Raw genomic sequence first — 13,354 nt, 5'->3', positions numbered from 1 at the left:
CTGAATATTCCCCATTGACTCTAATGATAATTTTTGGCAGATGTGTTGGAGGAACGCAGAAGGAGACACATTTTGAAATCACGACTGTGGCCACAGTGTTTGCCCCTCAAACATAAAATTCACACCAGCTGCTCATTGAAGCCTTGGCATTCATAAAGTGAAGTTTATTTTGTGATAACTGTTATAGTTTAGTCGGAGCAAGCCTGTTTATAAGGGGTGAAACTACAGAGTTAGCCTGATTTTTGAACGGTGCAGCTGCAGTGGATGAGAGACTGAGCTCAGAACCAGTTTGATTGACAGGTCAAACTCCTGATGCTCAGTGTCCACAGCAGTTAGATATAAGTGTAGTAATTAAGCACACACTTCCTCTAAATCCTTTCAAAATAAAAGCACCAAGATAAATAATTTGCGTTAATAGACATCTCTGCTTTTGACTGGTTAATTATGACTATTTAAAGACTAATTAACAAATATGTAATTACCCACACATGCTTCCTCCAAATTCTTTCAAAATAAAAGCACCAAATCAATTTATTACCATTAATGGCACTGTTTTTGTCAAAGTAATATTGTTATATAGATTGTTTTTCAAATCTTTATTACAGTTCTTCTGTCTGCATCCGCATACTTTTAAGCTACAGAAACCATTCAAATATCAAAACGTGCAGCTTTTTAAGACGACGCGGGCTATTTTTTTTCTCATTCGTGTGTTTCATATTTTAAGCTTTTTTCAACTATTTTTTCCCATTTGAAATGAATGAAAAACAACTTTTCAAATCCCCTTCAGCTTTGTCTTTGTTCAGCTTTAATTTCTCCCGCATACTTAAAGCTACAGACACCATTTGAACTACAAAATAATCTTCAAGTATTTAACTATTAATCTATTGTTCAGCTTTTTAATATCTTTAATACTTTCCGAATTATAGCAGTTTAGGCATAGGGTGGTTTTTGAGGAATTCTCAGCTTTTCTATTGGTGTGTATTACGTCTGATTGAGTGGGTGATGTCACAGCTAGAGTCTGAGGACACATTTTTTAAAAAATAATTTTTCTCTGTAACTTGTCACAGTACACACAGCCACAGTTTTCACTCTCTGCATACTCTTTCGTAGTCATACTTATCTTCTTTCTAATGATGCGTCTGGTTAAGCCCTTAGAGTTATACTTTTGTCTTAGCTGTCTCGAAGAGAGTTCCAGAAATCCTCACATAGACTTCAATGGAAAAATGTTTCGCTAACTTCTGGTGAGTCGCAGGGGATTGGCATTTTTAAATTGCAACTGTGGCCACAATTTTCACTCCTCAAACATATAACTCACCAGTGTCACACTGAAGCCTTGGGGATTTATGAAGTGAAGTTATTTTTGTGATAACCCTTATGGTTTTGCCGTAACAACCTAGTTAAGCAAGGGGCAAATCAGCTTCACTACAACTGACTTAGCTGACCTGTAGGGTTTCCTGCCTAATAATAAAGATTGCTTAATAACAATCTTTTAAGTAATCTTCTATATAAGTATTTTTTTTATCAGAGAAGGTTTTTCAGCTTCGTTCTTTCACTTATAGATACAATGAATTACACCAGATTTTGTATAAATATTTTTTACATTTGCCTTAGGTTTACGCACTTGAAACTGTTGCAACATTTAAATCTTCACTTAATAAAAATAAAATAAATAAAAAATAACTATTTAGCGAGAGCTTAGGTATGCCAATTGACTGACTGTGCAGCTAACTCCTATGCTAATGTACAAGTGAGAAGATCTGTGTCTCGTACACTGCACAACCCCAGATTGTGCAATCCAATAATTCACTGCGTCCTGAGGGTCACTCACATGCACACTCTCTTCCCTCAGAGTGCAGCAAATTAAACAACAAGAACACATTACTAACACACATGAACAAAAGGCTAAATTAATTTCACTAAAGTTACAACATTACTTAAATCATAACTTTAACTATAACACTATAAACACAAGAAATGTTTCTTTACCCAAAAGCCTTAGCAGCTCAGGGCGGGAATAACCCCCTGGGCCACTAGAACATGCTAAAATAATAATAAAATGCTCATTGAAGCCTTGGGATTGATAAAGTGAAGTTAGTTTTGTTATAGCCATTATGGTTTTGCTGTAACAACCCAGTTAAGCAGGGGTGCTAAACAGCTTCACTACAACTGACTGAGTTGATTTGTGGAGTTTCCATGACAACGGCGCAGCTGCAGTAGATGAGTAATTGAGCAGTAGGAGTTGGACCTCTCAGTCAAACTGTTCTGTGTCCATTCCTGATCTGAACAGTTGTACACAATTAGCTTTTTGAACTACCGGATCTATCTTATATAGGTATATTTAGCAATACTTGTTTTGTAGTATTATAGTGAGTATTTCTGGCACCCGAACAGAAGCTGGTGTGAGAAGGAGTGGCCATTGCAAAGACTGATGCATGGTTCTGTATTCAAATATTTATATTTGTCATAGGTTTACACCTTTTGAGACTGTTGCAACAATCAAGTCTTTGTTTAATAAATTAAATATGTTAAAATTACTAATCGCTTCTTTCCATCTGGAGGAAGCTCTTCAGCTAACTCGAGTGGGGGACCTGGGTCAATTCCCGTCTGAGTCATGTTTATGTAATCACATTATAATATAAATATTTGTATTTCCCAGATAAATTGAGTTATATGCTTAATGTATTACCACACTAGTAATCTATACCATAGATGAAGACAAAAGTTTCACTTTTTCAAGTAGTATGTATACTCTCCTCTGAGCAGGGTGTGGTGGAAATTTCCCATAAAGAGGCAGATGGGAGAGTTGTCCTTTTGTGAGATTTATTATAAAGATATTGGAAAAGAAAAATAATGGGTAAAGCAAATCAAAAACATGGATGTGGATTATGCACATCAACAAACCAAAAACCAGCTGGGGCGATCAGGGCATACACCATGAAGGTGTGATGCAAAGAGCCTATGATCCTCCAGTTTCTTCTGCCTTTTAACCGCTCTGTCCGACTACGGTGGAATGTCTGTGTAGCCCCATCAAACTGCATGCAGCATCTCATCACTGTCTCTGTGTGTGTGAAGATGTTTACATTGTCACTTGCATTGCTGACATCCAACTATCAGAGAGGAAGGAGCGCTAAGTCTCAACAGACAGACTCCCCGACCTTGGGTTTGGGAGCTAGAGTCCAGTGTCTATCAGGCAGAGACAAGCATTGAACAATGTAGCTGAAATGTCAAATACATAAAACCGAAGTAAGACAAAACATAAAATATTAATTGCAGAACATAAGTCATAAATCATATAACAACATAGAATAAGGAAGAAACTATTTTTCCCATAACACAGGGCTTTAAGCAGCTATTGTGGCTGAGTGGCAAAAGAGCATTACTCTGGTGCAGGAATTCCTGGTTTGAAACCAGACTAGAACAAGTCTTTCAACAAAATTCAGAACAAGGAAGTACAGTCATGTGTGACATTCTTTATTGAAATCAAACTGCTTTTGTTTTATTTGTGCACATTCAGCTTTGCAACTTTTTCTTTGCAGATTTGATCAGCTATACATTCAACTCATCAGGTAGTCTCTTCAGTAATATTTCAACTGATTAATTACAAATAGTTAATTAGAATATTTTACAGTATAATAAAAACCCACACTCCCTCCCTCATTTTTTTTCTTTTCACAATAAAAGCAATCCAATTGCTTGTTAGCATGTTTTCTGCTTTTGACTGGATAGTTACTGAAACTAATAGGTTTAGCAGTTGAGCACAAACACATCCTCCAAATCCCTCCAGAATTAAAGCATAAGTCAAAATTATTAGCTTTCGTGGAATTTTTGTGTGTGCTTCAGCTTTTTCTTAATCCACCATTCATATCCTATGGCTCCATGGTATAAGTTCTTGACTCCGGAGTAGGAGATCTGGTTCTAATACCCATTGAAGGCATTTTTATGCATTTAGTTATTAATATAACTACACTGATTTCCTTCAGATAAATTGAGTTTTATATTTAATATATCAGCAACTTTCAGCTATATTATAGAAGGGTCATGTGTGACTAGTCATTCATACTGTTATACACTTTAATAATGAACCACACACTTTTTAAAATAAAAGCACAAATTCAGATCTTCAGCTTTATATAGCAATATTTTTGCTTTCAACTGGTTTATTATGACTTTATTATATTACTGTTTAGTTTAGTAATTATGCACACACTTCCTCCATATCCTTTCAAAATGAAAGCACCAATCCAAATGTTTAGACTAAATAGCACATTTTTTGCTTTTGACTGGTTAATCATGATTAGTTAATGAGACTATATTACTGTGTAGCAATTACCTGCACATGCTCCTCCAATGCGCCAACTTTTCCAAATTTAAAATTGAGCTACTCCCTCTGCAGCTACTAGTCTTTCAGCTCTTGAACTCTATTTACCTATTTTGATACATTCAGCTATATTTAAACAAATTCAGCAATTCTTTACTTCCTTAATTTTAGCATTTCAGTAGATCTCTTTGAACTTTCTTTAATTTGAAATTCAACTGCTTCACCTTGTTCTGAAAATATTCAGCTCTCAACGCTTCATCGTAGGATCTTTCTAAACGTGTGTCATCTTTAGGAGATAGGGGCTATTACTTTTCACATTTTCAGCTTTTCTACTTTTTTCATCTTATTATAATGGGAGTCATTGTTCTCTTGTTCATCAGCTTCTGTCATCATCATACTTTGGCATAGAAACGTAATTTGATTTAAAAGTGTCTATCATTGTTAAACTTTCTCTTGGAAAACTCTATAGCCACAGTTTTCACTCTATCAATGTAATTTTCTTTCTCTCGTTTGTAGTAATACTTGTCTTCTTTCTAATAATGTGTCTGGCTAAGCCGTCAGACCTATACTTTAGTCGCTATTGCCCCCAAAGCGCAGAGAGATCCAGAATTTTCCCCATAGACTCTGATGATAAGTTCTGGGGACGTCTGGGGAAAAACGCAGGAGGAGACACATTTTGAAATTGTGATTGTGACCATAATCTTGAGTCCTTAAACATGAAATTCAAACCAGTTGCTCATTGAAGCCTTGGGATTCATAAAGTGAAGTTATTTCTGTCATAACTATTAGGGTTTTCCTGGAATAAGCCTATTAGTCTTTGTCAACATTTTGTTGTTTTCACCGCTTTGTTGTAGTCAACTTTTTGACGTCGGCAGCTTGATCAGCGTTTGGCATCGTTGCAGCAGCAGATGAGCTCTCCCACAAAATTTCTTGAGAAATTACTTTTTCTAGTTAGTAATATTATGATTATTATTATAAAATTTTGTGATTACAGGTGAGATTCTGTCCTGTCTGGAAGATACAGAGGCCCTACAGGCTGTGGACTTAAATGACCTCTCAGTCACATTAGATATTTTTGTCCTGACACTACCTCTGGAGATTGAATTTATGTCTGATTTCCATCACAACAGGTGAGTATAATGTAGGGAATGTTGTAAGAAGAGGTTCACCAGTATCTATTGTAGCACTGTGTCTGTGTGTGTGATTTTCCCTGTGCAGGTACACCTCTGAGAGCAGTGTATCACTGAATCGTTCACCAGGACAGCCCTCATCCTATCGCTCTGATGAAGAGTTGATGGCAGTACTGGATAGTTTGAGGGGACCTGGTGTTGATGGGTGAGTTTATGCAGTACATAACAGCTGCCTTGTCTGATTAACCCTGCCCATCAATGAAGGCTACTGTATTTTTCCATCAGGGTCTCTGGTGATCCTTTATCCAAACTCCCACTACCTCACAAGTTGGCCATTCTGGCCACAATGGACGAGGTGAGTCATAATAAAACCTTACTTCCATGTTTTGCCTTTACTTGGATCCTGCACCATGCCATTATGCCTTTAATAGGAAGCTTTCAAGATAACATACAGACTGTATCTGTAGCCATAACTACAGTGATTGTTTCCCAATAATAACCTTAAAACGTGATGAGTTTAAAATATTCTTAGCTACACCTCTGTATTTTTGCTGCGTGTGTGTGTTAGATACGATGGCTGTTGGAGGATGAAATAGTTACTGCTCTGCGTCACTCTCGGGTCATCTGTTTGGCCACACTGCAAAAAGTAGCAGATCATGTTTTGCGCTCCAGTGGTCGACCACACTGTCACTGTGAAGACGTTCCACTTCAGTTTGTTTTTGGACCTGAACAGTCTTTGGAGAAATTTAAAGAGGCAAGTCACTGACTGACAGACTCACTCACAGCTACAGAAATGCTCTCTGCTATAGGCAATATATGGTATATTGTACTATTGTGTGCATGCGTGCATGTGTGTTTCTGTGAAGTACAAACATGTGAAATTAACTTGGTAATGTAATGGTCCGGTAGGAATTTCGCAGAATGTCATTCTCTGGCCACTTGCTGAAGGAAGAACAGGCCAATTTCTACTACCTGTCCCAGAGCAGGCAGCACCTGCAGAGGATGCATGCTGACCAGAGCCTTTCTGACGGTACTGTAGACCCTGCACGATGCACAGAACCTGAGGAGGTGATGCTGGAGAACGAAGCAGAGGAAAACTGTGAGGTTAGACACCTTTCACAGTAATAACAGAATAACCCCTCCTGTGGGCTGTGTACAGTGGTAATAGTAGTGGTTTGTCAGAAACAAACACAACTTCAGGACAGATGATTAATAACATCTCTAATGAGGTTTTGTTTGTTTATTGGTATCTAAACATAATTGCAAAATGAGCAAGGTACAAACACAGAAATGCAACATTTACCTTTGTGTTGCAGAAATGATTCACAACTGCTTGGCGAATTAAAAACTGTTGTATGTTTACTGCATCTTGTGACATTTCCTATTTGTATCTGTGCCATAGAGTGAAGACAAGAAGACCATTAGTGTTACAAACACTCCTAGTGAAACAACTGCAGACGTTACTGGGTCAATCAGAGCTGTAAACGCTGAGGCTAATGAATCTGTTTCTCAGAGCTCAGTAAACATAGTTTGGGACAGAGATAAGCTTAGTGCCCTCCAGACACAGTCTGATCCCTACACGGATCCCACCTCACCCCCCAAAACGCCGTCCAGCATCAGCTTGGCAGAATCCTCACAGTCAGTCTTTCACAGTGAGTGTGTTTTGTTCTGAACCCACATCAGTCATAGATCCCTGAAGCCTTACATGTACTGTGTATTGATGGGAGGTGTGTAATCTTACCAAACACTACTATGTGACATACACTTTTCCAAGGTTGTGGCAAACTCAGACCAAGTCGAGTTCAGAGTGTCGTCTCGAGCCAGGGCAGTCTGGACTCAGACATGCAAGGTAGGAGTCATCAGTGTGTCATAGTGAGACCATGGTTTTATTATACTAGTTTTATCCAAAAGCACTCTATATAAAGCATATAAATACTTACTTGCATGAAGCTCAACTTGGTTTCAGTTTTAAACATGATATACCTTAATCAGTAGCGTAGAATGGTGCAGCATTCCTGCTGCTTGATGACATCTGATGGGACAGGACATTAGTGGTCAGTAGGAAGGTTCTGCTGGCTAATTGTTATACATAAGGGGTGACCGTTTGTTTTACTCTGAAGAATATAGTTTTTCTTTTTCTTTCTTTGTTTATGTTGAAGGTTATGATGGTGGCAGCAGTGACTCTGAGTGTGAGAGCCCCTCCCTGGATGAACAAGAGTGCCGGTCACCATTAATGCCAGACTTCTGGCTGATTGTTAAGATCCACCAGGACAGAGTCACTGTCTACTCCCACTCCAGGTCTGGCTAACTAGCTGCTGTGTTTCAGAACATTGTTCAGAACATGTATTTTCTTCAATCCAAGTCACCATCCTAAACGTAATTGTCACATCTGTCATTATAGTTGGGATGAGATTTCATGTTTTTCTTTTTTCAGGTGTTTTTCAGAAGGAGATGTTAGTGCTGAAGGTTTGGAGAACATGCAGGAAGAGAAGGACATTCCTGAATATTTACAACTGCACCAAATGGTGGTCAGAAAGATTGGGGAAATCTGCAGAATAGTAAATCAGGTTGGCACATTGTCACCTCATGACAGGAAGTAGCATTTAAAAAGCAAAAACCTGATGTGGGCTATTTTTGACTAGCTGGCTTCCTGTTGTCCTTTTCTGACCGCTCGGTGTCATCTGTGTTGCATTTGTGTAGCGTATGCTGCTTCAGGATCTACATGACAGTCATGTGTGTAACTCTCTGCTGGTGGCGGAGAGTGAAGAAGACATTTGGAAAAACGAGTCTCACTACAGGCAGAGAGCCAACACCTCTGATGGTAAGACAATAAATAACATTTGTGTTTCCATGTCTGTTCTTTTGGGCCGCTGTAAAATTATTCAAATCCTGATGACACAGATTACAACAGTGAGGAGAGTTACCAAGCCAGAGACTATCTGGCAGCCACCATGCAATTCATTCCTGGACATTTTGCCTGTAACGAGGTTTGGCGCACAACCATCCACATCCACCCACGCCTCAAGATGGGACCCAACATGGGCGTGGCCAGGGGTGAGTCAGCTGCAGTGGTGTCTGGGTTGTGCCTCATGGAACTCTGTAGTGTGTGTGGCTGTGTTTTAGTAAAGTTTATCAGACTCAAAATTTGAATAGGCCGCGTCCTGCCTACCTTTATATGGGGGGTGCTCTGGGAGTATGGAGTCTGAAGCTCCGGTCTCTGCACAACCAAAACAGAATCAAGCAGTACCTCCAGCATGCCCTGGGCGGTGCAAAGTAGCTTGGATGAGAATCAGTTCCTCCAAGTCTCCAAGGTGGTTTTCTCTCTCCAGGTTGGAGAAAACTTGCCCCAAGTGGAGGAGTTCTGGTATCTTGGGGTCTTGTTCACGAGTGAGTTCTTGAGTGTGAGAATGAGTGACGGATCAGTGCGGCGGCCGCAGTAAAAGCTGGGCGCACACTTGGAGACAGGGTATAGGAGCTCTGTCACCCGGGAGGAACTCAGAGTAGAGTCCCTGCCCCTCCACATTGAGAGGAGCTAGTTGAGGTGGCTAGGGCATGTGTTTCGGATGCCTCCTGGATGCCTCCCCTGGGGACGTGTTCTGGACATCTCCCACCGGTAGGAGGACCCGGGGACGACCCAGGACATGCTGGAGGGTCTCTGTCTCTCTGCTGGTCTGGGAACACCTTGGGGTCTCACCGGAAGAGCTGGAGGAAGTGTCGAGGGAGAGGGAAGTCTGCAGCTCTTTGCTTAGACTGAAGGTGGATAGATAGATTTGAATGGTAATTCATTTGTCAGTTTGGCAATTCAATATGCAATTGTGTCACTTTCAAAATGCGTTTCATTTTTTGTAATTCAATTTGTGTCAATTTAAAACTGTTGGCTAAGATGCTCGCATCGCCATTCTGTCTGCTATTGTGGACTCTGATTGGTTAGGAGTGTTTAACCTTGTCCAATTAAAAGGCAGCGAGGGTTGGTGCACCTGTGGTCCCGCCTTAATAGAGGACTGACAGTTTTAACTCTCGCATGTATTTTAACACTTATAAAGCATGTTAACAATATCATTCAATGCATTATAACTGTTTTCTGTTGCATTGACATTGACACCCCCTAACCATGAGAAAATAAAATGCAACTGATTTACAGTAAATTTTATTTAAACTTTGAAACTTAGTTTTGAGTCTGATAAACATTCATAATGTTTAGCATAGGAAGCCTTTAACTGTGTGTTTTTTGCCTCTCTCGTAGCAATCCAGGCCCTGCGCTCGGTTTTGAACTCTTTCTGTGTGGTCAACAGAAAAAACATGTTTGTCTATCAGGAGCGTACAACCAAATCCGTTTTCTACCTCAGGTTAGCTTTTCTCATTATCGCTCAGTCTTTGTGGTCACTTTTAATAGGTGTTTACTACCTCATTTTGTTGTTTTCAAGATTCGCTAACATCAGGTGTTACCGATAACCTTCCTCTACCTTTGGATGAACTCATGCAACACAACTATACACAGATTAGGACAGAGAAAACAATTTCTCTTATGAGGAGCTTTCTCCTTTAGCCCTCCATCAGACATCGCGTTGAACTGGTAACTGGTTCTGTAGACCACCTTAAAAACAAGCGAAAAACAACAGCAAAAAACTAGCAAAAAAGCAACAGCATTTGTTATGGTTAGTGATTAAGCATATAGTGATAAGTGACATTACAGGCTGTCTGTTTTGTCTGTTTGTACTGTGTGGACCAACTTTAACCTTTTAAAGCAGTGTGCAGTGTAAATGACACTGTTTTTTGACAAAGCACATGTCACTAGCCCTTGAAAGCCAACGCCACCCTCTGGGGTAGTTTCTACCCATCCTGCTAGACCCACAGTCATACTGATTCCTTATGTTACTCTTTGCAGACTTTGTGAAACCTCACTAACTGGCAAGTACTCTGATGTGGATGCAAACCTTCATGTGATTCGCTCCATTGGGCTCACCAGGAGTCAGGAGCCCTTGTTTGAGGAATCAGCGGTAAGTAATTGACTGCAGTGTGTTTTTAGCCACTCTGAAGGAAAACAACAGTTACATGATTTCAAATCAATTCAATTAAATTTTATTTATATAGCGCCAAATCACAACAAGGTTATCTCAAGGCATTTTACAAAGTAAGGTTTGAGACCTTACAAAACTAAACCCAACAGATCCCACATACAGCAAGCCTTTAATTACAATTTGACAGTAACAGTGGACAGGAAAAACTCCCTCTCTAAACGAGGAAGAAACCTCCAGCAGAACCAGGCTGGATGTGGGCGGCCATCTGCCTTGAGCGGTTGGGGTGAGAGGATAGAGAGAGAGAAAAGCACAGCAACAACAACAGGCAACAACAGAGCACAGGCAGGACGGTTGGACCAGGGACTGGATACAGGCAGGATGGTTGGATCCTCAGCTCCCTATCACAGACACATAGTTCTGATTCCACTGATACCTGTAGGTGAGGACAGAGTGGGGGAGAGAGAGAGAGCGCGGGGGAGAAGCACAACTACTGGGGGGAAAGAGACAAGGTTAGTTAAACATGAAACAATGATGGGAGGAGGTTATTGGATAGAAAAGATAGAAACAGAGCAGCTGCCGCCTAGCCGTCCATGTCTTTTGCAACTTAACTAAGAGATGGTTCCTTTGACTAGAAATCATTGGCAGTTACCTGAACCATCTCTAACTATAAGCTTTATCAAAAAGGAAGGTTTTAAGCCTGATCTTAAAGATGGAAAGTGTGTCAGCTCCTCGAACCTGAAGAGGGAGCTGGTTCTAAAGCAGAGGAGCTTGGTAGCTAAAAGCTCTGCCTCCCATCACCACTTTTTGGTTTTAGCTAATCAAGCAGCTGATGATTGAACTTGATATACAAACAAATGAATCCTGTATTTGGTTGTTTTTTCTAGTCAGCTTTTCTGCAGCTTAACTGGTGTAAATTCACACGTTCTTGTTTTCTCTGCCGACACAGAAATAATGATGGAAATAACATTGTTCACAGTTTCTTAGACTAAACTACAAATGCCAAACATCAATTATTGAACAAGGCCGGTGAAGGATTTAAAATCACACATCTGATGGTGTAATTTTGTTTATTCTGGAATTGGAGTAATAATGATTTCAGGGTGCTAATGTCAAGTTGCTGACATCTTTGCTGTATTTCTCCTCAGGGACCCAGACCTTCCCTGGAGGGCTCTCGGCCAGTTGGACTGGTAGACAAGCACATACTGCTGCTGGTCCATGGAGTGGGAAATGCAGGTAAGAGGTGGACTGGTTACAGTCTAAAATTATTGGAACAAGGAATCATTGTGTTTTGTCTGACGGTTGAGTCATATCAAGTCACATCGCCTTCAATAGAAACAGCCAGTAGCCTATTTAGCCTGAGGATAGTTTGCTGAAGACCACACATTTATCCTTCAGTGAGGTTTCTCCTTCCACGTGTGAATGATGGGCTCGTTATGTGAAAGAGCTGGAGGGTTGTGAACTCTCTACTACTTGACGACTCATCGATCGTTACAGGGTTGTTGGGTGTGTCTTTCATGTTGGACCTGTGACATGGTTTTGATGAAAGGGCAGCATGATAAATGGGAGACGGATTGTGTCTGAGGCCTCCTCCTCCATTGAGGGAGGGAGCCTTAATGTATATGTAATGCTTGCCTCACCCCTCTCTCAAACCACTTCATTCAGATAGAGATCCACTGCTGAAACTGTGGCTGATGTGTTGTTCTGTCTGAAACCTAACGGCTTCACGGCGACACAGAGGGATGGCCCAGCACACTGATTTACAGCTCTGAGGCTTGTTAATGCACGGGACTGCACAAACTATGTTGCTCTTCTTGTGTTTCAGTGTCTGATCCTTTAGGTGAATCAGTTCCTGTCTGAGTGTAGTTTCCATAAACCCTTTAAAGCTCTTTAGAAACGGCCACTCAACTGAGGAATGACCATGTTCCTCAACAGCAAGTCTCAGGCTGTTCTGTTGTCCTTCTTCTGGACTGTGATGCTGCCTTGTTGAAGGTCCATTTGGGGCTGCAGGTCTTAAGGATTGTCTTCAGATGCCTGACTTCCTTGGCTTTAGTGGAAGTAGGGATGTTCTCTGCTCTGTGATTCAGTGTCCTGATGTGATTCAGGGTCCTATGGTTCTAATGTTTTGGCCTAAAAAGTTTTTTTAAAAATGGGTGGTCAGGGTAGATCTTGCAGCATCTGAATGTCTCCATTTATTGTTTTGTTGACACACACCTGAAGTAGCCTTGTGAACATTCTCTGCTGCACTTATCTACTCCAACTCCAGGATTGCAGTCCTTGCCTCCTGCTGTCGGTCACATTCATCATATACGAAACCTCAGTCCAGGTTTACTTCAGCAGGATGCTGTACCTGCTGTGAACATCTGGATGGACTTGACTCATTCAAGTCCTGTCCCGCTTGTTTGTTGCCATGTACTTGTACATGTGTAATGACAAATATGATTTAGGAAATTTTGGTTGATTCCCATTAGAATGGTCCTAAAATGTAGTTATACTTTGCCTCCGTTTTGTATAGGACCAGAGATCACAGATGAGCTGGTCAAGGTTTTGCAGAAGCGCCTGGATGAAACCACACTGGACATCATTACTGTCATGCTTCTCAGGAACTGCAAGCTGACGCCAGCTGATGTTGAGGTATATGAGCTATTTACAGTGTACCGTTATTGGATATGAAATCTGCATTCATTTATTTCAAATGAATATTTTTTTCCTGTGAGTATTTTGTCTGTTTATCTGTACACAGTAACTTTAAGTGTTAGATGGAAACTGCTAAAGTGTTAATTTTAACATATGCTCCCATCCTACAGAGAGTAGATAGACCTTTATTAGTCCCACAGCGGGGAAATTTCCATCAGCCGCCAGCTTGACCGGCGCTAGTCCGACAGTGGAAG

General features: G+C 40.6%; 1 protein-coding gene across 9 annotated transcripts in view; it reads left to right on the top strand.

Annotated features, from left to right (window-relative positions):
• szt2 (SZT2 subunit of KICSTOR complex) overlaps positions 1–13,354 on the top strand; it is a 98,263-nt gene that overhangs the window by 21,465 nt on the left and 63,444 nt on the right. For all 9 annotated transcript variants that reach the window (XR_008694379.1, XM_055507838.1, XM_029148670.3 and 6 more), the window contains 15 exons: positions 5,313–5,448; positions 5,537–5,653; positions 5,734–5,803; positions 6,017–6,202; positions 6,358–6,552; positions 6,851–7,100; positions 7,223–7,297; positions 7,608–7,746; positions 7,883–8,015; positions 8,149–8,269; positions 8,350–8,502; positions 9,692–9,794; positions 10,334–10,445; positions 11,612–11,699; positions 12,979–13,097. Coding sequence is in view for 8 of the 9 variants with exons in the window: in XM_055507838.1 (XP_055363813.1) it covers positions 5,313–5,448; positions 5,537–5,653; positions 5,734–5,803; positions 6,017–6,202; positions 6,358–6,552; positions 6,851–7,100; positions 7,223–7,297; positions 7,608–7,746; positions 7,883–8,015; positions 8,149–8,269; positions 8,350–8,502; positions 9,692–9,794; positions 10,334–10,445; positions 11,612–11,699; positions 12,979–13,097 (1,997 nt within the window). In the remaining variant the exon portion in view is untranslated. The remainder of the gene's footprint in view (positions 1–5,312; positions 5,449–5,536; positions 5,654–5,733; positions 5,804–6,016; positions 6,203–6,357; positions 6,553–6,850; positions 7,101–7,222; positions 7,298–7,607; positions 7,747–7,882; positions 8,016–8,148; positions 8,270–8,349; positions 8,503–9,691; positions 9,795–10,333; positions 10,446–11,611; positions 11,700–12,978; positions 13,098–13,354) is intronic.

The sequence above is a fragment of the Betta splendens genome, chromosome 4 (assembly GCF_900634795.4).
Source record: "Betta splendens chromosome 4, fBetSpl5.4, whole genome shotgun sequence".
Classification (NCBI taxonomy): Eukaryota; Metazoa; Chordata; class Actinopteri; order Anabantiformes; family Osphronemidae; genus Betta; species Betta splendens.
Note: the sequence above shows the minus strand (reverse complement) of the source record. Positions and strands in the feature narration are given on the sequence as shown.